This window comes from Muntiacus reevesi, chromosome 1 (assembly GCF_963930625.1).
Source record: "Muntiacus reevesi chromosome 1, mMunRee1.1, whole genome shotgun sequence".
Lineage (NCBI taxonomy): Eukaryota > Metazoa > Chordata > Mammalia > Artiodactyla > Cervidae > Muntiacus > Muntiacus reevesi.
The window spans coordinates 195,463,329-195,489,538 of NC_089249.1; the positions used below are offsets into that span (position 1 = coordinate 195,463,329).

General features: G+C 52.6%; 1 protein-coding gene across 1 annotated transcript; it reads right to left on the reverse strand.

The window, feature by feature from the left end:
* Positions 1-614: 614 nt before the first annotated feature.
* FCER2 (Fc epsilon receptor II) lies at positions 615-9,138 on the reverse strand. The gene is made up of 10 exons (XM_065933009.1): positions 9,117-9,138; positions 8,003-8,122; positions 7,724-7,777; positions 3,991-4,053; positions 3,702-3,764; positions 3,532-3,594; positions 3,323-3,412; positions 1,252-1,403; positions 1,030-1,136; positions 615-753 (listed from the first exon to the last, which is right to left on the reverse strand). Exons 1-10 carry the CDS (start codon positions 9,136-9,138, stop codon positions 615-617), a joined length of 873 nt encoding a protein of 290 aa, XP_065789081.1.
* Positions 9,139-26,210: the final 17,072 nt, after the last annotated feature.

Here is a 26,210-nt window from a genome sequence, read left to right on the forward strand (position 1 = left end):
AAAAAAACCAGAGGGGAACTATCCATGCCACTTCAGTTCCTGGCACTCAGAGGTGGCCCTAGGCACCACATTTTACAACTCCCAGCATCCATGTTCCACGCCTGGAGACTAGAGCCAGCAAGGCCCCGAGGAGGGGGCATGAGGGGTCATCATGGCCCCATTCTATTGATGTGGATCGGTGGGGGGGCGGGGAGCATTGGCTGCCTGAGCTGAGGTCTCTGACCTCTGGGGCCAGGATATGGGTCTGTATCACGAGCTAGGGATGGAGGAGGCACGCTGGGGTCTCAGGTGTTCCCTGCTGCTCCCTGGAAGGCTGGGCTGCCAGGCACTGTGCCCCAAAGGGAAGGGGGCTTCTAGCCTCCAAACTGGAGGGCAGGGGATTCTCACTTGAGGGCAGGGCAGTGGTGATGGCCCGCTGGGCTGAGAGGCAAGGGATGGGCCCTCGGGGATGTTGGTGGGGACGCGGGAATGAGTCTGCCGCTTCTGCTTGCTGGAGGTCCTCAGGGTCTTGCTGTGGGTCAGGCTGTCCCCGTTTTTAAGGTGGAGGAGTGATGCAGAAGGGTGCAGCTGGAGGGTGGGCAGGGGCACTCAGGGCCGAGGTGGCAGGCCAGCGCTCAGCATGTGGCCAGCCGGTCACACACCCAGCCATGCAGCTTGCTGCCACAGAAGGCATCATTCCACTTCCCAGAGCTCAGCATCATCACGCAGTTCTCACCCAGGCCCGCGTCGTTGGGCTCCCCCGGCTGCCAGTTGCTGCAGTAGAAGGCTTCAGGTCAGAGGATGAGGAAGGAGGAAGGGTCCCCTGGGCCCTCCCCACCCCATCACTGGATTCCCATCACAACGCCCAGCAGCCTGTTGACACCACCCTCCCTCCCCCAAGTCTAGTCTGAATCCAAACCCTGACCATCTCCCTTGGGTTCCATCCAGAAGCTCCCCAAGGTACATACCCCCCAAAACCCTCCTCTTCCATCATAGAAAGTTTCCCCTCCCCTCCAAGGGGCCCCTCCTCTGCATTCCCCCCTTCTTCACCTATAGTCCAGGGGCCGGTTGTCCATCCAGATAAACTCCCCCTCGATGTCCAGGTCCCGAAGGCCAATCCAGGAGCCCCTCCAGTTGGCACGTTTGGTCAGGAAGTCCTGGGGAGGAGGATAGGGCTGGAGGGCTGGGGAGACGTGCCTGGGTCCCCCCGCCCTCACCCCACTGGAGGTCGGGGTGGGGAGCTGCCGCCTCCCCTGCAGAACCCAGGCCCACCTGCTCCTCTGGGCTGTGGATGCTAACCAGCCGCCCGTGCAGATTCTCACAGGTGTACCGGGCCTCGAGCCATTTCTTGGAGCCCTCCCCGAAGTAGTAGCACTTCTTTTGGAAATAGATCCAGGCCTCGGGGCACGTGTTGCACACAGAGCCTGGGGTGGAGGAGAGGCTGAGGGGGGCAGCTGTGGTGGGCACCATGGTGGTTGCCGTGGTAGTTGCTGTGGTGCTGGGCATCGTGGTGGATGCTGTAGTGGATGTTGTCGTGGGTACCAAGGTGGATGCTGTGTTGGGTACCGTGGAGAGCGCAATGGCGGGTGCCGTGGGTACCACAGGCAGGGTGGGTGGCAGCGTCTCTCCTGGGGTCTGGGCTGAAAAGCAGATCAACCCCAGGGCCTAACAGAAAGTGTCCGTCTTCCCTGGAGCTCCCGTGTTGATGTACATGTGAGACCATCTTCACGGCAGAGCACCTCAGCCACCACCACCATCAGCATACCGCCCCCCCACTTTCAGTAACACCGTGATCACCAGCACCCCCACCACGGGCACCCAGGATGGCCAGCAGCATCTCTCCACCACCAACTCCACGGCAGTGCCAGGCCAGCCACAGCTCAGTCTCCAGTGCCAATGGCACGAGGAGGCCAAGACCGCCAGCATCACTTTCCCCGCTCCCATCCCCACCAGCAGCTGTCCCCCACAGTAGCCCTCACCACCATCACGGCCAGCACCCCCCAACCAGCACTCTTGGTGACTTTCTGGGAAACTGAGATGGTTTTCTTCCAGTCGGTCAGGGGAGTCTGTGGTGGGGGTGGGGCAGGAGAACACTGAAGGGTTGGGTCCTGATGATCTCCATCAGGGACCACCGTGGTCTTTCTTCCCTTGCCCCAACCCCAAGGAAACTCTCAGCCACTGTCATAACCAGCAGCACTGCCAGGGGGGAGGGTAGAACCACTCTTATTGGACTGACGATCTGGTGACTTAAATTAGATTTTCTTAGAGTGAAGTTCATGGAGGGCTCCATAGCTTGGGTGGAATTTTTCTAAGGAGCCGTGGGTCCACCGCACTGTGAGGAGCCCTGAGGAGACTTCCCACACATCAGACAGTAACCAGAAGTCAGCCCTCCGGGCGGAACAGTGTTAAAACAGAAGAGGGCGTCTCTGATCCTTCAAGTTAACTTTGGGAGATGATGCCCTGGCTCTGGGTCACATGATCATGGAGAGACAGCCTCCGAGCTGGGCTCAGAACCCAGGCTATGGGGCCAGATTTTAGGGGAGGGAGTCAGGTCAAAATGAAGAGATCCAGGTTCCAGTGTGGGGGGAAGGGCAGAGTGGGGTTTCTTGCTGGGATTCCCACAGCCACCCCAGGTCCCAGGGGACAGCACTCCTCCACACAGAGCAGAGATCCTTCCTCTTCTCTGACCCAGCTGGGGCTTCCCAGAGGCTAAAAATCGAGGGTACAGAGGGGTGAGGGGGTGGGTCTTCAGGCAGGAACACCCACGTTCCACCCCAGGTTACAGGCACAGTGATTGAACCCTTTCTGCACCTTGCTGGGACCACACCTATGACCCTGGGGACTGCCAGCATCACCTCTCTCATTGCCACCCCTGGGAAGACCCCACGGTTCCCCTGGTCCTCACTACTGCGAGGTTACTCCCCCCTTTGCCCCCTGACTGGGTCAGACAATCCTCCGGGAGGGCTGTGGCTGAGGGCCTCCTACCCACGACCCTCCCCTGAGTGGAGATGGTCAGAGGTGAGGTCAGGAAAGAGAACCCATTTTTGGTGAATGTGCAACATTTTTACCTGGAGGAGGAAAAAGCGTGAACGCCCCCCACCCAGGTCAGTGGAGGGGAGCTGCTGGAATCAGAAAGGGTTTTCTCTGGTGTTCCCATGTGTCGGTCCAGTCACACACACGAGCACACACCCATCCACACTCTCACGCCCACACCTCTACTGCAGGTTGGAACAGGTCGCTCCCGAGGTCTCGTGCATGCGTCAACAAGCCCCCTCCCCACGTCCCCAGCCCCCCCACCCCACGCACACCCCCACCCCCCCCCCCACCAGACGCGCATGCTCACCGTTGGACGCGCGTAGCTCGATCCACAACTTTCCCACCTCCTCTTGGAGTCTTCCCAGTGAATCCAAGGCCTGACGCATCTCATTCAAGCCTTGAGTGGTTGGGTCAGGGGTAGGGGGTAGGAGTCAAAGTGTTTGTTTTTAATTTGCGGAGGAGCGGGGCACATCCAGGCATACCTCCCTGCCCCGCTGTTCCTCCCGAGCTGCTCACCGCGGGACTTCAGGTCACTCAGGTCAGCTCGAAGACCATCCAGGTTCCAGGAGAGCGCAGACTCTGATGGGGGTGGTGGTGGGGGCAGGGCTGGTGTCAGGGATGATGCCCCTGAGCTCCACAGCCCCCCTTAGCTCTAGAAGCCAACGGCCCCCGCCCCCAGCTCTCACCCTGAGATTCCATTCTCTTCTGTTCAGCTTGGATTCGTTCCATGTCCTGCATTATCTGGGCAGCTGGTTGCAGGGGAGGGGGCTCAGTGGTAAGCAAATTCTCAGACTCACCCCCCAGTAGTTCCTTTCCGACACCTCCTCTCCTACTCTCCACCCCCCGCCCGCCCCCAGGGTGGTCTCTTGGCCTGAGGCTTTAGAGTCACCTGCCCATTTTGCAACTCATGGAGGGCTGGACCCCATGTCCACATGTTCATCCATCCTCCTTAGACCCCAAGCTCAGCTCACTCACCCTGGGATTTCTGGGCCATCTGGTCACCCTTGTGTGTTTCCAAGTCCTTGGACACCTGAGAGACTGGAGCAGGAGGAGAGAAGACCTGTTGAGCTAGGGAGGCAGGTTGACGAATCACCCCCACCCCCAGCCCAAGTACACAGACCCCCATCACATCATCCGGATGAACGCAGCCGTTGCTTAATTTAGAAGCAATTAAAAATTGTTCTTAATTCCAAGGACAAGAGTACAAGCAGATCTGGTTTTATTTCACTTGGCATCTAACGCATGTTTTACAAGAGAAAGTTCTGTGGCGACCCTACTTTGATAAAGTCTGTGGGTGCCATGTTCCCAGCTGCATTTGCTCCCTTCCTGTCTCTGTCACATTTTGGTAACTCTTGCAAGTTTTCAAACATTTTCATTCTGGCTGTATCTGTTATGATGGTCTGTGGTCAGTGATCTTTGGTGTCACTCTGATAATGGTTTTAGGGCACCAGGAACCCCACCCATACGTGGTGAACTTAATTGATGAATGTTGTGTGTGTTCTGACTGCTTCACTGACCAGCGGTTCCCCCATCTCTGACCCTCTCTTGGGGCCTCCCCATTCCCTGAGACACAACAATACTGAAATGAAGTCAATGAAAATGCCTACAGCGGCCTCCAAGTGTTCAAGTGAAAGGAAGAGTCGCATGTCACTCACTTTAAATTAAAAGCTAGGAATGATGAAGTTTAGTGAGGAAGGCACCTGGAAGGCTGAAACAGACCAAAAGCTAAGCCTTTTGTGCCGAACAGTTAGCCAAGTGGTGAATGCAAAGGAAATGTTCTCAGAGGAAATTAAGAATGCTACTCAAATAAAGACACGAATGATATGGAAGTGAAACAGCCTCATAGCTGATACTGAGAAAGTTTTCGTGATCTGGAGAGAAGATCAAACCAGCCACAACATTTCATGAAGTCAAAGTCAAAGAAGCCTGAGTGCCATAGAATTGATGCTTTTGAATTGTGGTGCTGGAAAAGACTTGAGAGTTCCTTGGATTGCAGGGAGGTCAAACCAGTCAATCCTAAAGGAAATCAACCCTAAATATTCATTGGAAGGATTGATGCTGAAGCTGAAGCTACAATACTTTGGCCACCTGATGCAAACAGCCAACTCATTGTAAAAGACCCTGATGCTGGAAAAGATTGAGGGCAGGAGGAGAAGGGGGCGGCAGAGGATGAGATGGTTGAGATGGCATCACCGACTCAATGGACTTGAATTTGAACAAAGTCTGGGAAATAGTGAAGAACAGGGAAGTCTGGCATGCTGCAGTCCATGAGGTTGCAGAGTCGGACATGACTTAGGGACTGAACAACAAAGCCTCATCTAGAGCAAGGTCTTAAGTCTCTTCAGTTCTAAGACAGCTGAGAGAGGTGAGGAAGTTGCAGAAAAGTGTTCAGCCTGCAGAATTTGGTTCATGAGGTTTAAGGAAAGAGGCTGCTGCCATAACATGAAAGACCAAGGGGAAAGTAGCCAGTGCTGGTGTAGAAGCTTCAGCTAGTTCTCCAGAAGATCTAGCTAATTCATGAAGGTGGCTACACTAAACAAGAGATTTTTGTTGTAGATGAAATAGCCTTGTATTGGAAGAAGATGCCATCTTTCATAGCTAGAAAGGAAAAGTCAATGCCTGGCATCAAAGCTTCAAAGGATGGAACTTCCCTGTGGTCCAGTGGTTAAGAATCAGCCTACCAATGCAGGGGACATGAGTTCAATCCCTGGTCCGGGGAGATCCCACATGCCTCGGAGCAACAAAGCCCGTGCTCTGCAACCACCGAGCTTGCATGCCTTAGAGCCCGAGCCCCAGTAGAGAAAGCCTGTGTGCAGCAGTAAAGACCCAGAGCAGCTAATAAATAAATAATTTTTTAAAAAGCATCCAAGGATAGGTTGACTCTCTTGTTAGGGGCTAATGCAGCTGGTGACTTTCAGTTGAAGCCAGTGCTCATTTAACGTTCTGAAAATCCTGGGGCCGTTAAGAACTATGCTAAATCTACTCAGCTCATGCTCTATAAATGGAACAGCAAAGCCTGGATGACAGCACACCTGTTTACCACATGGGTATTTTAAGCCCACTGTTGAGACCTACTGCTTAGAGAAGAAAGTTCCTTTCAAAATATGACTGCTCATTGGCAATGCATCCGGTCACGCAAGAAATCTGATGGAGATAGACAAGGGGATTCATGTTGTTTTCATGCCTGCTAACCCAGCATCCACGCCGCAGCCCATAGATCAAGGAGGCATTTTGACTTTCAAGTCTTATTCTTTAAGAAATATATTTCATAAGACTAGAGTTGCCAGGCTTCCCTGGTGGCCCAGACGGTAAAGAATCCGCTTGCAGGAGATCTGGGTTCAATCCCTGAGGGTTGGGAAGATCCCCTGGAGGAGGGCCTGGTAACCCACTCCAGTATTCTTGCCTGGTGATCCCCATGGACAGAGGAGCCTGGCGGGCTACAGGCCAAGGAATCACAAAGAGTCAGACATGACTGAGCTGCCACAGATAGTGACCCCACTGATGGGTCTGGGCAAAGTCCATTGAAAACCTCCTGGAAAGGACTTGCCACTCCAAATGACAAGAAGAACAAGTGTGATTCATGGGAAGAGGCCAAGCTATCAATGTTAATGGGAATTTGGGAGGAGTTGATTCCAACCCTCAAGAATGACTTTGAGGGGTTCAAGACTTCAATGGAAGAAGTCACCACAGATGGTGATGGGAACAGCGAGAGAACTCGAATTAGAAGGGGAGCCTGAAGACGGGCTTCCCTGGTAGCTCAGACGGTAAAGAGTCTGCTTGCAATGAAGAAGAAGCAGGAGACCCAGGTTCGATCCCTGGGTTGGGAAGATCCCCTGGAGAAGGGAATGGCAACCATTCCGGTATTCTTACCTGGAGAATTCCATAGACAGAGGAGCTTGGCGGGCTATAGTTCATGAGCTTGCAAAGAGTCAGACACGACTGAGTGACTAACACTTTCACTGAAGATAGGACTAAATTGCTGCCATCTCAGAATAAAACCCCTCCACCAGCAAAAAAGATTATGACTTGCTGAAGGCTCAGATGATCAGCAATTTTTTTAGCAAGAAGGTATTTTTACATTAAGGTATGTACACTTTTTTTAGACCTAATGTTATTACACATTTAACAGGCCACAGTATCGTGTAATCATAACTTCTATGTATACTGAGAAACCAAAATATTCCCATGACTTCCTTTATTGTGACATTGGCTTTATTCTGGAACCAAACCCTTGATATATCTGAGGTCTGCCCGTACTCAGGAAAGTGCAGGCAAGAGTCCAATGACTCTTTTTGCCCTTTCGCCACCCTTTCACCACCCAGAACGAAATGCAAAAGGAGCAGGCATTTCTCAAAAGCTCACTGGACTCGTTTCTGAGCTCTTCAAAAGCCTTAGTTTTGGGGTTTTTTTTTTTCTCCTGCCTCTTAGCACTAACATGATGCCTATTTTACAGGTGTGGAAGCTGAGGCATGGAGCAGGTAGGTGTAAGTTCCATCAGGCAGAGCTCAGAGCCTCCCTCCAAGACTCTGTGGGTTTTCACCCCCTACCCCACCTCCTCGGGTGAGCATAGACCGACCCTTAGATCCTGGGAGAGACACTGGGGCCCAGACTGTCTCTCATCCCACACCAGTCAGTGGCAGAAGCAAGACCAGAGCCTGGTTTCTGCCCCCCTGGTCCCCCGCACTTCCCTGCCTCAGCCCCTCCATACCGTTCTGGGCAGCGGTCTCCTCCAGCTGTTTTAGATTTCGTGCGTTTTCCCAGTCTGTGGCATGGGAGAGGGGGTGGATGAGGGAGAGGAGAGGAGAGAAAGGATATATATCGGGTGTTCCCATCCATCCACACCCCTCCTGCCAGCTGGAGATGGAGGTTTGGGGTGGGAAGTGTCCCAAGGTGGGGAAATCAGGGAAATTGGGCTCCCCAGGATCTGAGAGTGGGGGTCTGGGAGGGAGCATGAGATGAGGGTCTTGGGGGTTAGGGGTGTCCTCACGCCACAAGAGAAGCAGAGTCAGCAGCCCAGCCCATAGCGCCGTCATCACCAGTGCCAGCAGGGCCAGCTGCGTCCCCCTAGAGCAGCACGACCTCCGCCTTCTGGAAAATTTTGTGACTTCTGCCAGGAACAGGGGGAGCAACACGGAGTGCAGGGTGAGGCTAGGCTCCGGCTCGGCCGGTCTTCCCATCCTCCCATCACCCAGAGTCCTAGGAGCTCATCCAGAGACCGCAGTGAAGCAGAGGGTCTCAGTGGACCCCCAACCTCCTCTGGACATTTTACCCACATGCTGCTTTCATGTCCATCAGCAAATGCCACCACCCCCCATCTTTGTCTGTCTCTGCGTCTCTGAGTCTGTCCCTCTGCCAATCCAGCCCAAAGACGGCTGCTCCTGCTGCCCACACTCCAGCAGCAGCAAGCCTGACGTGGTACCAGGCCCCTGCCCTGAGAGATGGGTCTGGGGGCCAGGAGCTGAGATCTCCGCCTCCTCCACAGACCCCCCTCCTCAACTGGCCAACCCATGCCCCTTCTCCCTTGTATAGATTCAGTTACCTGTCCGCCCCCAATGCTGGGTCCCCAGCACCATCTCAAGAAGACTGGGTCCTCCTTCCCCGGCCCCCTGGCCCCCCACCCCCAGCCCTCACCCCGATGCCTATTCCCTAAACACCAGACACTGGGTCTCAGTTCTTCCCCAAATCCAAACTCTTTGCTCACCCCTCCGGGCTCCCCCAAAACTCTACCTTGATGCCCCATTGCAGGCCTGGGTCCCCTCCCCTCGGCCCGGCTGTGAGGAGTCATTGTGTTGGATTCCACTTGTCCTGAGTCCCCTTCATATGGGTATCAGTCTATAAGCCCCAGCTGGAGCTGGGGTTTTTTTTTTTTTTTTTTTTGGTCTTGAGGGTGTTGAGTCAGGGAAGGGCGTGGCCTAAAGTTTCCTTTGTCTGCCTGGCTGTGTGCCACGAACCCCAGTCAGGGCTCACCTCCCTTCCCTTGCTGGGCTTTTGCTAAAAATTCACTTTTCTTTCCAATTAGGAGCCCCACTCTTCTCCTGGGTGGAAGATAGGAGGTCAGAGTTCTTGATTTGGCCAGGGTCAGCTTCAGAGAGTTCTCTCACCTGAGTAGGAACTTTCCTCCATGGCAGCGCTGCTTGGATTGTCCCAGTGATGCGGTGCTCACCACCTGTCAAGGCAGCCCACTTGACGGGCACAGTGGTGGCAGTTCTGGCTGGGATCTGGGTTCTAACAGGGGGTGAGGGTTAGATGTCAGGCTCTAGTTACTCACACAGGCCAGCACCTGGGACTTGAGGAGTGCAGTGACCATTGGCTGGTTTTGCTTAGTTGATGACTGGAAATCAATGCTGCAGTTAACTGGGGGATGCAACTGGTGTGGAGGGCGAGCAGCCTGAAGCCAGAGGTGGGCGCCCAGGGGCCCATCACATGTGAGGCGCAGAGCAAGTGTTCCATCAATGTGCACCCGAGTCATCTTGGCAAGTGGCTTAACCTCAAAACCAATTTCCTCATCCACCACATGACAAAATTAAGGTATTTTACTCCATAGGGCGGTTTGCTCTAGGTGAATGTGTAAAGTGCTTTGGGACACAGCAAGCACCAAAAATACCATCAGCTATGGTTACTGTTGCTGCCGGTGCAACCTCAACCCAGGACTCAATCTTTCTGAGCCTCAGTTTTCCCCTCTGTAAAATGGGGGCGAAGATAGCACCCAACCCATGAGCCAGGGTAGGACCAAATGAGATAACAGTGGACTTAAGGCTTGTGGCACAGCTGCACACAGTGGGTCTTCAGGTCTTAAATATCTATATCAAGCATCCATTCTGTGCCAGTTCCTACTGGGAAATGCAGACTCTGTTATGCAGGCCTCAGCCTCCCTCTCTTCTGATATGCCCGAGGCATTTTTAAAAGTCTCTTGACTCTAAAGTACCTACTAGGTGATGAAGAGCATGGACTTTGCCGTCAGAGAAGCCTGGGGTCCACCAGCTGCCCTGCCTTGCTGGGTGACGATGGGGAAGCAAGTCGCTTCCCCTCTCTGAGTCTCAGAGAAACGGAGAAGGGGACAGCCAGGCTGTCGCTCAAACTGGGTCTTTCGCCATCCTGGAGGAAGCCAAAGGGGTCACCGTCCTGTGGCCGGACATGCCCGAGCCCGTGCTGACCAGACCTGGGGCTGAGTCCTGGCTTCTCCCTAGACAAACAACTCAGCTTGCCCATCTGTAAACTGGGGACGAGTGACAGCGCTGGCTCCCCTGGAGGCAGCATGGGAGGTTGGTGCGCAGTAGGTGACCTAAGGGACCCGGAGGGGAAGGAATCTGCCCACATCACACCGCGGCGGGACTGGACCCAGAAGCCAGGATGGGTGACCTCGGGACCCATTGGCTCCACCCCTGGGGGACGACCTCCTGGCGTGTGTGTGCTGCTGAGGGCTGGGGTGACCGGGTCCTATGCCAGCCCACCTCTCTAACACGAGCACTCCTTCCCCTGATTACAGCCTTCCATAGCTCCACAGGGTCCGGCACGATCAGATCCTCATGCACCACCGAGCCCATCTTTCTTGCTCAGTCATGCCAATCGACTGGGTTTCACTTCCCTAAACCTGGTCCCTGCACACACTTGGCAATTCCATCCCCACCTGCCCCCCCTGGCCACCATCCATTTCATAGGCAGTCCTCCTCCTGGCCATCCCTTGAGACTCAGTCCAGAGGTCGGTTCTTCCAGGAAGCCTTTACACTTTCCACAACCACCACACACACACACACACACACACAGTCACAGACTCAGAGGAACGGACACACAATCACATGTGTTGCGCACTCACATGAGTTTTGAGCGTGTCGCTGTCCTCCTGGTCAGTTGGGGTCAATGGGAGAGGCTGGAAGAAGCCACGGGCTGTGGTGAGGAGTTTAAACCCAGAGAGATACTTTCTTCTGAAACTAGATTCACGCACTGCTTGCATTTTCACAGACCTAATTACGGGCTCGCCACCCGGATAACCCCAGTCCACGCATGGCCTCCTCTGCAGCCCCTGCCACCTGGCCAGATCTCTGCTATGTCGAGCTCCATCTCTCAGGTGAACTGACTGAGTTCTGAGGCATCAAGTCACCTTCCCAAAGTGCCAAAGGAGCTAAGGGATAGAGTCAGGATTCGAGCCCAAAATGACTAAATCATCATGCTGGAAAGAGGGAGAGAGACACAGAGAGAGAGATGGAGAGAGAGGAGTGGAGAGAGAGAGGGATAGAGAGAGAGAGAGATGGAGAGAGAGGGGGATGGAGAGAGAGAGAGGGATGGAGAGAGAGAGGGATGGAGAGAGAGAGGGATGGAGAGAGAGGGGGATGGAGAAAGAGGGATGGAGAGAGAGAGGGATGGAGAGAGAGGGGGATGGAGAGAGAGAGGGATGGAGAGAGAGAGAGGGATGGAGAGAGAGGGAGAGACAAAGAGATGGAGAGAGGGAGAGAGAGGGAGGGAGGAGAGAGAGGAAAATAAGGAAGGAGGGAGGGAGGGAAGGAGGAATGGAGGGAAGGATGAAAAAGAAACATATATGAGATAATGTGATAACCTTCCGGTCAAATACTGAGAATTTTGTTATATGGTTTATTTTAGTAGCAACCGATGATGGGCACAGTTCTCTGTGTCTTAGATGCATCAACAGATGTAATGTTCCTGACCCACCTCCTTATGAGACAGACAGTTTTGTTACCAGTGCTGTCTTAGGGATGAAAGTTGGGGAGCACCGAGGGGTAAGTAACTTTCCGAGGTGACACAGCTCTCAAATGGCAGAGCCAGGATTTGAACCCAAGTGGTGTGGGTCCCGAGTCTGCAGCCTTCCCCACCATGCACCTAGCCTTGTGCTGACAGGGAACTTCCTGACACCTCACGCACCCTGCTCTTCCTCCCTGAAACGTGTCTCCTGATCCTTAACTCAGGGATTCTCAGTGGGGAAACGATCTGTGCTCAACTGGTCGGGCCGCCTTCCCGCCCCAGGCCTGATGCTCTGCCTCTCAGAAAGATGTCCACCTGTGCCAACCGTGTTCCACTTCCCAACCAGAACTAGGCCAGGCTGTCCACCAGGCAGAAGGAGCTAGCTGGAATGTCCCTGGATGGCAGACTGCAAGATAGCAAGCGTGGTGTTTGCTCATCTGTCACCTGTATCCCTGGCTTGGGGATGGGTAGCCTTCAGCACTTGTCTACTGAACAAATGACCGGTGGCCTGAGGCTGCTCATACTGGGCCCCCAAATGTCCCTTGCAACCTTGATCAGGGCTCATTGTGGGGGCCTGAACCCTTGGCATGGTTTGTCGAGCGACAGAGGAGAAACACTGTAAGTTGGGGAGAGGGTTATCCGCTGGGCATCAGAGAGAGGTCACAGGGAGCCCTGGGTGGACAAAGATGGCAGGAAGCCTGGGGAGTGGGGACCCTGGGGGACTTCCATGGGGGCCAGGTGGCAATGGGGACAGTGGTGGGGGCTGTCACCTGGTTCAGGTACCAGAGGAGGTGGCCATGTAGATGGAGAGAAGCAGGTAGGTTTGAGATGAGACAGCATTGGTGACAGGAAAGAGATGGGGATGGGTGCTCAGAAGATGCTATGGAAAATGACCAGTCTCGACAGGAGTGTCTGGGTGGACAGCCGGGCAATGAGGCTACTGGAAGAGGAGAAAGTTTGGGAACAAGTCCTGCTGGGCTGTGGCTAGGCCTCAGGACAGAGTCCCGGATACAGGCTGGGGCTGGAGTAGAGGCTAGTGACGGGGTCTGGTGTTTCCCAGTTTCTGGCAGCTCTATGGGTGGATGCACCCAGCCCCGATCTCTACTGGTGCCCACTGGTCCTCCATGTTCTAACTGGGGCTCAAGGGCTCACTGCAGTCCTGGGTCCCCACCGAGATTCAATTTAGATAAGAGGATGTTTGAAGGGCATGACCCCCCTCCGACTCTGGGGGCGGGGGACCGTATCACGGACCGCCTGCTCCCTCTTCCCTTTGACAGTGTCAGCCCACGTCTCTCGCTGACATTAGTGGATAAACAGGAAACCACGCGGATGTGGGCTGTGACCCGAAGGTGTTGGTTCTGCTTTCAGGGTCGGCATCCCTACACCGCTGCTAGTCACCCCTGGATCTGGACTCTGTAGGAACTGGTCAGAGATTAGGCAATGACCGTAAACAATTCTCAGGCGAGATCCCAGCCACAACGGGGGCTCCCTGGACCCCGATTCGTCCCCCACGAGGCTCCCACCCCCAACACTAACTGGTCCTCAGTGCAGCGCCCACGCAGAATCTCAACACCAGAGACAGGGCCCGACACCCAAAGCCGCTGTGATGAAGGAAGGAAACTCGCCACCTGGACCTGGACCCTGTCCTGGCACTGCTCAGGGCTCACCCCACCTGTCCAGTTTTTCCTGATGTTGCGAGGAGGGGCAAGGAAAGGGTGTGTGAGTGTGTGGTGGGGGAGGCAAGTAGGTGTGTCAAATTCAGGAGGACTCCCAGGCGGAGGTGTCTTTAAAGCTGGATTTCTCATTCTCTGCACTGGTTGGAGTTGGACCCAGATGATTCCTCGTCGTGGGGGAGCGGTCTTGTGCATTGTCGGATGTTTACCATCGTCCCTGTTCTCTGCCCTGGTCTTCCCAGGTGGCTCAGTGATAAAGAATCCACCTGTCAATGCAGGAGACGCAGGTTCGATCCCTGGGTTGGGAAGATCCACTGGAGGAGGAAATGGCAACCCACCCCCGTATTCTTGCCTGGGAAATCCCATGGACAGAGGGGCATGCTGGGCTATAGTCCGTGGGGCCACAGAGAGTCAGATACACTTAGTGACTGAACATGTGCACTGGCCTGCACTCGCCACTTGCCTAGCACCTCCCCTCTCTCTTCCAAAAATGTCCAAGCAACTCCAGATGATGCCTGTGGGCACAGAATCACCCACAGTTGAGGACTACTGCTTCGAAGCAGATTTCCAGTGGAGAAGTACTGGTTTCAGGCTTTTCCATATTTCCCTCTGTCTCCCATCTCTCTCCATCCACTGTGGGCAGATAAACTCTGACCTCTTTCATTCATTCAACAATCAGTCACTGAGCACCGACTGTGTGCCACATTGCAGACAAGATTAAGTCCCAGCTGTCTTGAGAGAGGAAAACAAAGATTTTTGGTTTTAATTCTGTATATACAATATACACAAATGTTATATTTCTTATATTACACATACAAATATATTTCACATACAATGTACCATTTAATCATTTTCAGTTGCATTAAGTCCATTGTTGGGGTGCAACTATCCTCACCATCCATCCCAGAATGTTTTCACCTTTCCAAACTGAAACTCTGTCCCCCTTACACACTAACTCCCCTCCGCCAGCCCCCGGCCCCACCACTGTACTTCCTGTCTCTATGGATCTGACTACTCTAGGGATCTCCTAGAAGTGGAATCAATCAGTATTTTTCTTTTAGCCTCTGGCTCACTTCACTGAGTGGGAGGTCCCCAAGGGTCATCCCTGCTGCAGCACAAAAACAAAGTTGAAAACTCATCATTCCACAGGATAATTTCAGGTGGTGGAGAGCAGGGTGGGGGCTACTCGGAGGAAGAGCTGGTTTAGACCGGAGGACTCAGAAACCTGGGCGGGGAGGGGAGGGGGCATCAGAGGAGAGCACCCCTGGAGAAGCAGATCCTGCTGCTGCACTTTTGTCTAAATGTTTCATGCTGCCAGTTGCTCCCCGGGGCTTTGCAGCCTCAAAGTCACAAGTGGATGCTCTCACAGTCAGGGGAAACCCACACCATCCTTTCCCAGAGGCCCCAGGTCCCAGAGAGGCGCCAGGGGCCCTGCAGCCTCCCCTGACCTTGGCCGCGTGGCTCACACACAGACCCCGTAGGTCTCAGTTTTCCCTATGGAGGAGGGCACTGGGCTCCTGGAAGCCCTGGGGCGCCAGTCAGCTCCTCCCTGGCAGGACCACAGGTCTCGTCAGAGCCTCTTGCAGGCCCCCAGCGCTGTGGGGAAGTAGGAATTCTGAAGAACTGGGGTTGGTCCCGAGTGACTCACTGGGGTGAGGGATGTGGGATTCAGGGGCCCCCAACAATGCGGACACACAGAGACATGAAGTGTTGCAACACCTTCACATGCAGCGTCACACAGGCACACCACAGACCGACAGTCACTACGCAAATAAACCACAAACACCCACACAACATACACACACACAGACACAACACAACACAAAACACAAATACAGAGACTCACACACGCTGACAAACAACACCATCCCACCACAGACACCTGCATGTGTCTGTGCAAAACCACACGTGTACCCCAGACACACAGACACAGCCTGGAGGCATCTATACAACACACACACAAAGATACGGACCACAGGACACCACCAGCCACACACACACACAACACATACACACAGATTCAATCAGATACAAATGCACAGAAATGCATGGAGGTACGCACAACACACACACGCCCAGCGTAAACGCACAGGAAGAGACACCACACATGGAACTGCAGATGCAAGATAAACACCCAGTGAGCACACAGACACACGCATGTCATCACACACACATAAATACAAACACACCATAAATGCGCTGAAACCCACACACAAGCAAGACATCCAGACATACAGACACACCCACACAGGTACAGTCACACGCGCGCGCGCGCCCTCTGCTGGTCTTCGGCAGAACTGTTTCAGTAGAGGGTTTGATGCGCAGAAGCAGGCCCCTTCAGCAGCAGCGCTATTGCTAGTCTCAGCCTTCCCCCGCTGCTGGGCTGTTTGCCCTCAGGACCCCCGCCACCTCTGTGCTACCACCTGGCTCAGTCACCCCCATCCTTCCTACTTCCACCGTCTCTCTGTTTAGCCCCGTGCATCTCTTGTGAATCACTTGTTCATGCGGTGAAAACACTCACGAACAATCAGTCTAAGAAAGAAATGGAAAATTTGATTAGAGCCAACCTGCGGATGATAACCCAGGAGACAGTCTCTCATCTCTGAAGGCTGTTCGAAAGAAATAAAGGGGGACGCTGGTACAGATGTGACTTTGGAGAAGAGGGGTTCATACAACTGAGCATTCATCTTTTTAACATTTTTTTAATTTTCACTTTTGGTCATGCCATGTGGTATTGTGGCATCTTAGTTCCCCGACCAGGGATCAAACTTGAAACCCCTGCATTAGAAGCCTGGCCTCTTAACTACTGGACCACCAGGGAAGTCCCTCATCTTAAAAAAAATTTTCATTGAAGTGTAGTTGATTTGCAATGTTGTGTTGATTTCTACTGTACAGTACAATGGCGCAGTTATGCATATTTTTTTTCCTATTTCATATTTGAGCACTCATCTTGACAGAAGGTTGCTGCTAGTCACAAGAAACAGATATCTTCCTTAATGGTTTTAGTGCTTCCCTGAGGATGGGAAACTACAAGGAACTGAGTTCATAAAGTTGTCTTCTGACCTGTCTAACTATCTGAAGGCCAGTTCTGTCCATTTTCCTAGAGCACAAAGTGCCTCGGTCTGATTTTCACTCTGGGTTTCTTGCCATAGGTCAGCAACTGCAGTGGTTAATGACTTGATTCTTGTAGAACTAGATAGTGTGCAACATTCTTTATTTTACAATCCCCTCCCTTTTGGTCTTAATTTTGACCGAGTTCGGGAGGTATTTCGTGACCAGTTTGTCCCATGGCGCTAGAAATGCTCATCCCGGGGTCTCCAGAAAGATCCCTTGGAGGAGGGCATGGCAGCCCAGTCCAGTATTCTTGCATGGATAATCCCCACGGACAGGGGAGCCCGGTGGCTTATAGTCCATGGGGTTGCAAAGAGTCAGATACGACTGAAGCTAAGCGCACACACACGGATCGGGCAAGGATTTCATGACAGAGCCCCTCAGTGCGCGATTAGTGGACTGTTAACAGCAGCCAAAAGGGACTTCCCTAGTGGCCCAGTGGTTAAGACTCCACTCGGCAGTATAGGGGACACGGGTTCAATCCCTGGTCTGGGAACTAAGATCTCACATGCCATGGGGCAGCTAAGCCTGCTCACTGCAACTTCTGAGCCCGCATGACACAGCAGTAAATTTTAAAAAGAATTAAAAATAAATTTTCTTTATTTTTGGCTATGCTGGGTCTTTGGTGCTGCATGGACTTTTCTCTGGTTGCAGTGATCGGGGGCTACTCTCTTATTGCGGGGCACAAGCGTCTCAATGTTGGCTTCTCTTATGGAGTGTGGGTATGTAGGTTTCAATAACTGTGACTCAAAGACTCAGTAGTTGTGGCTCCTGGGCCCTAGAGCACAGGCTCAATAGTTGTGGGGCACAGGCTTAGATGCTAGACAGCATGTGGGATCTTCCCAGATCAGGGATCAAACCTGTGTCTCCTGCATTGGCTGGTGGATTCTTTACCACTGAGCCACCAGGGACAACAGCCAGAAGCCCCGGCACCATCTGTCTTACTAGCCTGTTATGGTCCAGGAAATTGTTCCCTCTTGTTGCTTCTTCCCCTAGCTCAGTTCAGTTCAGTTCAGTCACTCAGTTGTGTCCGACTCTTTGCGACCCCATGAATCGCAGCATGCCAGGCCTCCCTGTCCATCACAAACTCCCAGAGTTTACTCAAACTCATGCCCATCGAGTCAGTGATGCCATCCAGTCATCTCATCCTCTGTCGTCCCCTTCTCCTCCTGCCCCCAATCCCTCCCAGCATCAGGGTCTTTTCCAATGAGTCAACTCTTCACAAGAGGTGGTCAAAGTACTAGAGCTTCAGCTTCAGCATCAGCCCTTCCAATGAGCATTCAGGACTGATCTCCTTTAGGATGGACTGGTTGGATCTCCTTGCAGTCCAAGGGACACTCAAGAGTCTTCACCAACACCACAATTCAAAAGCATCAATTTTTTGGTGCTTAGCTTTCTTCACAGTCCAACTCTCACATCCATACATGACCAATGGAAAGAGTTACACTATTACAATCATTGATCTTATAGGACTGTACATTTAATCAAGTCTTTCAAGTCATCTAATCATGTTTAAATTTACCTGAGGCTTGATTATACATTTGGTAATGCAAGAAACAATCATCTGGTAAAATAGACAGACTACAAGTCATGTAGCTAGTGGTATTAATAAGGTCATAAGTAAGTCAGTTCAGTTCGGTCACTCAGTCGTGTCTGACTCTTTGCGACCCCATGAACCGCAGGACACCAGGCCTCCCTGTTCATCACCAACTCCCGGAGTCCACCCAAACCCATGTCCATTGAGTCAGTGATACTATCCAACCATCTCATCCTCTGTCGTCCCCTTCTCCTCCTGCCCTCAATCTTTCCCAGCATCAGGGTCTTTTCAAATGAGTCAGCTCTTCACATCAGGTGGCCAAAGTATTGGAGTTTCAGCTTCAACATCAGTCCTACCGATGAACAACCAGGACTGATCTCCTTTAGGATGGACTGGTTGGATCTCCCATAAGTAATTATTTAAGCTAAATACTTAGGTATTTAAGTATTTATCCATTAGATACATTAACCATGTAATGGATACATAATCCATGTAATGGATAAAGTATTATCCATTAGGTACAGCCCAGGTACACCCCAGGTCATCTGACCAGCCTGTTCTGCATACATCTCTACCTTGAAGGAAAATGATTCTTTGGCATTGTACATAAAGTTCACTGGAGGTGTCTGTGCCTAGAGGGCAATTGGTCAGCGTGATCCCTTTCAGACTGTGGAAGGGATGTCGCTGTCTAAGGACTTACGGGGACTGGTGCAAGAGGAGAAAATTGATCTTTATGGTGAAGCAGGGTTATTTCTACCTTTGGGGGGGGTCTGGTTCACACATAATGCAGGCACCCGATGCACACAAGAGGGTGAGGGAGGAGGCCAAAGAGCAGAGGAAAAGTTTTATGTTTAAATTTGTCTTGTTTTGCCCTAAAATGTGAATTTTTATTTCATTGCTGTCATGCACTCATTCATCCATTCACTCATTTGTTCATTCATTCATTCACTCAGTGAGATGCTGGACACCATAATGGGGCCCGTAGGACTGATGTCATGAACAAACTGGACAGATGTCTCTGCCCTTGAAGCTGACGTTCTAGCAGGGGAGACAGACAAATGTCAGAGGGTGATGAACGCCAGGAAGAGTCATAAAGGAGACAGGAGGAGGGGTGTCAGAGGAGCTGTTTATTTATTTATTATAATTTTATTTATTCATTTTATTTTTGACAGTACTGGGTCTTTCTCCAGTTGCGGCGGATGGAAGCTGCTCTCTAGTTGTGGTGCATGGGCTTCTCATCGCGGTGGCTTCTCTAGTGGAAGAGCATGGGCTCCAGAGCTCGAGGGCTTTGATAGTTGCAGCTCCCAGGCTCTAGAGCACAGACTCAGTCATTGTGGTGTACGGGCTTATCTGCTCCATGGCATGTGAGATCTTCTTGGACCAGGGGTCAAACCCATGTCTCCTCTGTTGTCAGGTGGATTCTTTATCACTGAGCCACCAGGGAAACCCCAGAGCTTTTAAATAGTGATCCAGGAAGGCTCTCAGAGTGGGTAATGGTGGGGCTGGGACCCCTGCAGGAAAAAAGAATCCCCAGCTTCATGAATGGGGGAGGGGTTCCCAGCAGAGGGGACAGCACGTGCAAAGGCCAAAGAAGCGCCCACACAGCCCTGTGAAACTGCCATCTGCCCCTCCTGCCCATGCCTGGGGACCCCCTGGGCTGGATGGTGTAGGGGGTGTTGGAGCAAATCAAGTCGGCCAGTGTGATGAGCAGAGTGAGCGCAGATGCCGCCCCTGCCCTGGGCTGAGCAGAGCGTTGCCCACCATCGCCTGCTCCTCCCCACGCCCATCATCCGCCTCCCTTATCTTTTCATTGTCTGTCTCTCCTCTTGTGGGCATGCGTGTATGCTTGGTCGCTTCTGTCGTGTCCAGCTCTTTGTGACCCCATGTACTGCAGCCCACCAGGCTCCTCTGCCCATGGCATTATCCCAGCAAGAATACTGGGGTGGGTTGCCATTTTCTCCTTCAGGGTCTCTCTTCTTCCATGACCTCAACCCTGATCACCATCCTCCCTCCTGGAAAATGGCAGCAGCCCCCCTTCTGGCAGCCACATCACCCTATCTTCCCCCTGCTTCCAGCCACCGCTCCCCATGCTCTGCTGCCTGGAGTTCGAGGGCTTTAACCTGCTCTAACCCATCTCTCCCCACCCCCACCCCCACGGCACACACTTACACCTCAGGACCTTTGCACTGGCAGCTCCTACTCCTGGGGCGTCAAGGTGACCTGCAGTGATAGCCTGCAGAGGCCAGGCAGGGGGCCTCCTCTGAGCCCCGACAGTTCCCTGTATCCCTCTTACCCCAGTCCATCTGCAATACATGAGCTCTCCTAGGATCCAGAGCTTTCTGAGGGTGGAACCTGGGCACCCTTCCTGGAGGGGCCCTGAGCCCACAGCCACATAGTCCCCCCTCACCCACGGGTGGGGAGGGCGGGAGACAGGTCAGTAGGAAGAGGGCAGGCCTGAGTGGCATGGGGAGGAGCTGGCTCTGCATTTTTACCTCCTGGAGCCGCAGGTTCTGGAGCTGGATTTGTTTTTTTGTGTTGTTGGGAGGGTAGGGAAGGGTTGGAGAGGGGCCTAGGGTGAGGGGGACACAGAGCTTGATTTGTCTGCACCCTTCCTTCTGGAGAGACTCCCAGGCCCCAGGCCCACTCCCTTCAGCCCCTTCAGGCCCCAGCACACTCCCTGGGACCAGGGGGCTGAGTTGGCCTATCCTGGGAATCCTGAGAGCGTTCTAGGGCTTGTAGTGGGAGATTCATGGATTTCTCTGGGACATTGCCCATGGTTTTCAGAAAGGATGGAAATTGTGTGGGGACCAGACCAGACAATAGATAGTTCCCAGCTGCCTGCTGCTGCTGCTGCTAAGTCACTTCAGTCGTGTCCGACTCTGTGTGACCCCATAGACGTCAGCCAACCAGGCTCCCCGGTCCCTGGGATTCTCCAGGCAAGAACACTGGAGTGGGTTGCCATTTCCTCCTCCAATGCGTGAAAGTGAAAAAGTGAAAGTTAAGTTGCTCCGTCGTGTCCGACTCTTAGCGACCCCAGGGACTGCAGCCTACCAGGCTCCTCATCCATGGGATTTTCCAGACAAGAGTACTGGAGTGGGGTGCCATTGCCTTCTCCGTTCCAGCTCCCTAGAGATACAGAAATCTCTAGGCAGCTGAGAAACCAGAAAACCCCAGGCTCCATCATCAGGGACCCAGGCCCCTTGCCTTTAGGAGTTCCAGGATTCCACAACCCTCGTGCTGACTTTCAGGAACCCAGAAATCTAGGCCCCCAGACCCCCGGGCCCTTAGAAATCTTGTCTAGCATGGTGAGTTCTATCCACTCCATCTGGAGGTTCGGCAGGCTGGTTCCCGAGGTCTGTCAGTAGGAGTGCTGCCCTCTGCTGGATACAGCTGGTCACTGCGCCCTCCTCCTAGGCGACTCCCACAACCCACAGCTGCTGAGAGAAGGCCTCGGAGTCCTAGCTCCACCCCCTCCCCTGGGGGCCTCAGTTTCTTCATCTGTAAAGTGGGGATACCCACAATGCCCCCACGTAGCTTTTCGTGTGCGCAAGTCCGTGTGCGCAAGTCCTTCTGCGCAGTAAGAAAAAAAAAAAGTGTCTTCCGCCGCATAGAGAGAAGTCCGCCATAAATGGGAGCCCTGTTAACGTTATTTCCTGAAACACGTTGCTGTTGCCTATCTCCCATTATTAATAACTCCCCTCCCCAGCATGCACACTCAAAGCACAAAGGCTCTTAGAGAGAAACCCAAACTCCCCACGGCCGGCGGGACCCTGTGCGGCTGGCACCTTCCCTGTCTGCACCGCTCTCACTTTGTTCAGCTCCAGTCACACCCGCACGCTTTTCTGGTTTTTGAGCGCTTTGGCTGATCATTCCTCGTCCTCCAGGTCTCTGCGTTCCGAGGAAAGTGGTCCCGGCTACACCGGTCCCTAGCCTCTCATCCCTTCAATGGTCTTTTAGTCTTGTAGAGACGTGAGCTGCTGCTGCTGCTAAGTCACTTCAGTCGTGTCCGACTCTGTGCGACCCCATAGACATCACCCGACCAGGCTCCCCTGTCCCTGGGGTTCTCCAGGCAAGAACACTGGAGTGGGTTGCCATTTCTGTCTCCAAGAGACGTGAGAGTGGGACCATAAAAAAGACTGAGCGCTGCAGAATTGATGCTTTTGAACTGTGGTGCTGGAGAAGACTCTTGAGAGTCCCTTAGACTACAGGAATATCAAACCAGTCAATCCTAAAGGAAATCAACCCTGGATATTCATTGGAAGCACTGATGCTGGAGCTGAAGCTCCAATACTTTGGCCACCTGATGCGAAGAGCTGACTCATTGGAAAAGACCCTGATGCTGAGAAAGATTGCATGCAAGAGGAGAAGGGAGCAACAGAGGATGAGATGGTTGGATGGCAACACCGACTCAATGAACATGAGTTTGAACAAACTCCAAGAGATAGTGAAAGACAGGGGAGACTGGCAGGCTACAGTCCATGGGATTTCGAAGAGTTGGATATGACTCATCGAATGAAAACACCACCACCCCCGCCCCTGAGACATGTGAATGAGCCTAGCTTGCTTGTTCCTTGCATGGAGCCCTGTTGGAACACGAGTTCTAGGGGGAGAGGTGCTGTGCCTGTTGTTACCACAGCGTCCTCAGCCTGTGGCTCAGGGCTAGGCACACAGTGGGTGCTTTACAGGCATTGCCTCTGCATGAGTTTCTTATGACTGCTGTGGGGAATTACTGTAAACCGGTTGGTTTTAAACAACGTGTATTGTCGTGCAGTTCTGGAGCTCAGAGCCTCACACAGGTCTCACTGGCTAAAATCAAGGCACTCACAGAACGGCCCTCCTTCTTTTGGCCACGTGCTGGGGCCTGTGGGATCTTAGTCCCCACCGAACCCCCTGCCCCCCGCCAAGGATGGAAGCCGTGGCCCCTCTGCAGTGGAAGCACACAGTCCTAAACTCAGAAGCACTAAGGAAGTCCTGCCTTTTTGACATTCTAGAAAAAATCCATTCTCTTACCTTTTCTAGCATCTAGAGCACCCCACCCACCTACCACATTCCTTGGCTTGTGGTCCCTCCCTCCATCTTTGAACCAAACAGTGTAGCATCTTTCCACACCTTCTGACTCTGCCTCGGTGGTCACATCTCCTTCTCTGACTCTGATCCTCCTGCTGTTCTCACTCATGTCTGACTCTTTCTGATCCCATGGACTGTAGCTCAACAGACTCCTCTGATCATGGGATTCTCCAGGCAAGAATACTGGAGAGGGTTTCCATTTCCTCCTCCAGGAGATCTTCCTGACCCAGGGATCAAACCTGCATCTCCTGGGACTCCTGCATTGGCAGGCAGATTTCTGACCTACTGAGCCACCTGGGAAGCCCCTCTGATCCTCCTGCTTTCCTCTTATAAAGGCTCTTGTGATGACATTGGGCCCATCTAGGTCATCCATGATCATCTCCCCAACTTTAGATCTTTAACTTAATCTCACCTCAAAGTCCCTTTCACTCTGTAAGGTTCCCTATTCAGAAGTTTCAGAGACTAGGATGGGGACATCTCTGGGGGGCCATTGTTCAATGGACCACAGTACCCAAGGAGATGAGTGTTTTTATTATTGTTCCCACTTGACAGATGCAAAAACTGAGGCTCAGGGAGGCAGTGTCATGTGCCTAGGCTCACCCTGTGAGTGAGGCAAGCAGTGTGGCCTTTCTGCCTGTGTCTGGGAAATCCATCCATTTGAGCCATCTGTGAGTGGGTGTGGGGACATAGGAGAGGCAAGAGTTGGGTGGGGGGCAAGGTGAGGTGGATGGGGAAGGGGCTGCCAAGGGGCCAGGGGAGCATGTGTTCTGTCCTCGCCTGGGGGCTTCCTCAGACACCCCAGCCAATCTGGTAAGATGCCCCAGGGATTCCTGGGGGTTTCCTGGAATTTCAGGGAGTGAAATTGGAAAGGACAGGCTATTCTGTCCCAAGGTCACTTCCTTGGAAAGGGGGGTGATGGATAGGGCTGTTCTATGAAGGAAACTCTGGCTGGGCTCCAAGGTCACCTCTGACTTGCTGACTCGGCCCTGGAGAGTGAGGTCGTGTGGGTGCACAGGGGTTGTTGGTGGGGACACCTACTGGGAAAGGATAAGAATGTGGTCACAAGGGTTCTCTTCTGCCCTGAACCCCCTGTTTCCCAGCACAAGCCCTACATCCTTATGCTAGAAGGGCAAGGAGTCAGGGACTGTGTTTCCAGAATGTTCCACCTCCAATCTCCCCATGTTGACTCCCCACCTTCTATAGTGCCTCACCATCTCCTCCTCTCCTGGCCAGACTGTGAGCCCCAGGAAGGCAGCAGTCACAGCCTGAACCCCAACATTTCATTATGACAATTTCCAAGCATACAGAAAGCTTGAGTTTTAGAATGAAAACCCATCCTTAGATTCTACAATCAACATTGTCTCTATTTGCTTGATTATCTGCCTATTCTAGAGCTTCATATAAATGGATTCATGGAGTCTATACTATTGATATTTTGTGGGTGGCTGCTTCTGCTCAGCCTGAGATTTTTTAGATTCCTTCATGTCCCTTGCTGCTGACCTCTTGTTTTCCACTGTAACTCCGGTGCCTGATGTATTATAAGTGCACAAGGAATGTTTCTGGGAGAGAAAAGGATCGCACTAAATGAATGAATGAAATTGCTCGTTGTTCACAGAGACTTGCTCTTCCATCATCTCTCCTCTCTCCAGCTTCTCTCTGGGGCCAACCTCCTCCTTGGTCTGCTGAAGCGCCTTCTATTGTCATCCCCAGAAGCCCTCCCTTTGTGGTACAGTCAACCACCCTTCTATCTGTCTCTGAGTGAGTGGGTGAGTGCCATTCCAAATAGCAGAGGCCCCCTCCGCCACTGCCTGCTTCCCAGCCCCCCAGTCTCATCTTCCTGTGAGAACACGTGTTATCAGGCACGTGTAAATCCTGCTTCCTGCCTTCCCACAATATCAGCTTCAGTTTCCAGCCTCACTTCCGGCCCTCCCGCGTTTCTCTAGATAAGCCCCTCCACCTGATTCTGGAACTGCTGAAGACTCTTGGGTCAAAAATACCCTCAGACTTCCCTGGTGGTCCAGTGGTTAAGAAATCGCCTGCAAAATGCAGGGGACACGGGTTTGATGCCTGGCTCAAGAAGATCCCCCACGTGCTGCGAGGCAACTAAACCCCTGTGTGCCACACCTACTGAGCCTGTGCTCTAGAGCCTGGGAACCACAAGTACTGAAGCCCACACACCCTGGAGCCCGTGCTCTGCAACAAGAAGTCTCTACGACGAGAAGCCCAAGCACCTCAATGAATAAGCCCCTGCTTGCCGCAACTAGAGAAGCCTGTGCAGCAATGAAGACCCAGCACAACCAAAAATCAAATAAATAAATCTTTAAAAAAAATACCCCCCATCCCAGCTACTGCAGGCTCGAGACATTACTGAGCACTGGGTATGCAGAAATGGTGCAACCACTTTGGAAAACCGTGTGGCAATTTCTTATAAAGTTAATCCTCACCTCCTATCTGACCCACTCCCAGGTATTTGCCCAAGAGAAGTGAAAACTTAAATCCATAAAAAGATTGTTCATAGCAGCTTCATTCATAGTCTCATATTGGAAACAAACCAAACATCTGTCAACAGGTGACTGGGCACACAGAAGGTAGTCCAGCCAGCCAGTAGTAAATGATCTGGCAATGAAAAGAGACAAACTTCAGGGATTTCCCTGGTGGTCCAGTGGTTAAGAATCTAGCATGCAATGCAGGGGATGTGGGTTCAATCCCTGGTCAGGGAATTAAGACCCACATGCTTCAGGGCATCTGAGCCTATGAGCTGCAACTAGGGCCCCAACACCAAGCCCAACTAAGACCCACTGAAGCCAAAAATAAATAAATATTAAAAAAAAAAAAAAGAAATTACAGCACTCTACATTGTATGCCTCAGTTTATATGGCATTTGAGGAAAGACAAATCTAGTCAATACTGATGGAAAGCAGGTCATGGTGGCCTGGGGGAAGGAAGAGGATGAGGACTGACTGGGAAGGGATGAGAAGGAATTTTAGGGGCTGATGGAGATGTTCTGTATCTGCAATACAATGGTAGCTACACAGTTGTATACAGTCCTCAAAACTTGTTAACTTGCAAATAAGTGCATTTAAAATAAAAATTTGGGGTATTTCCCTGGCGGT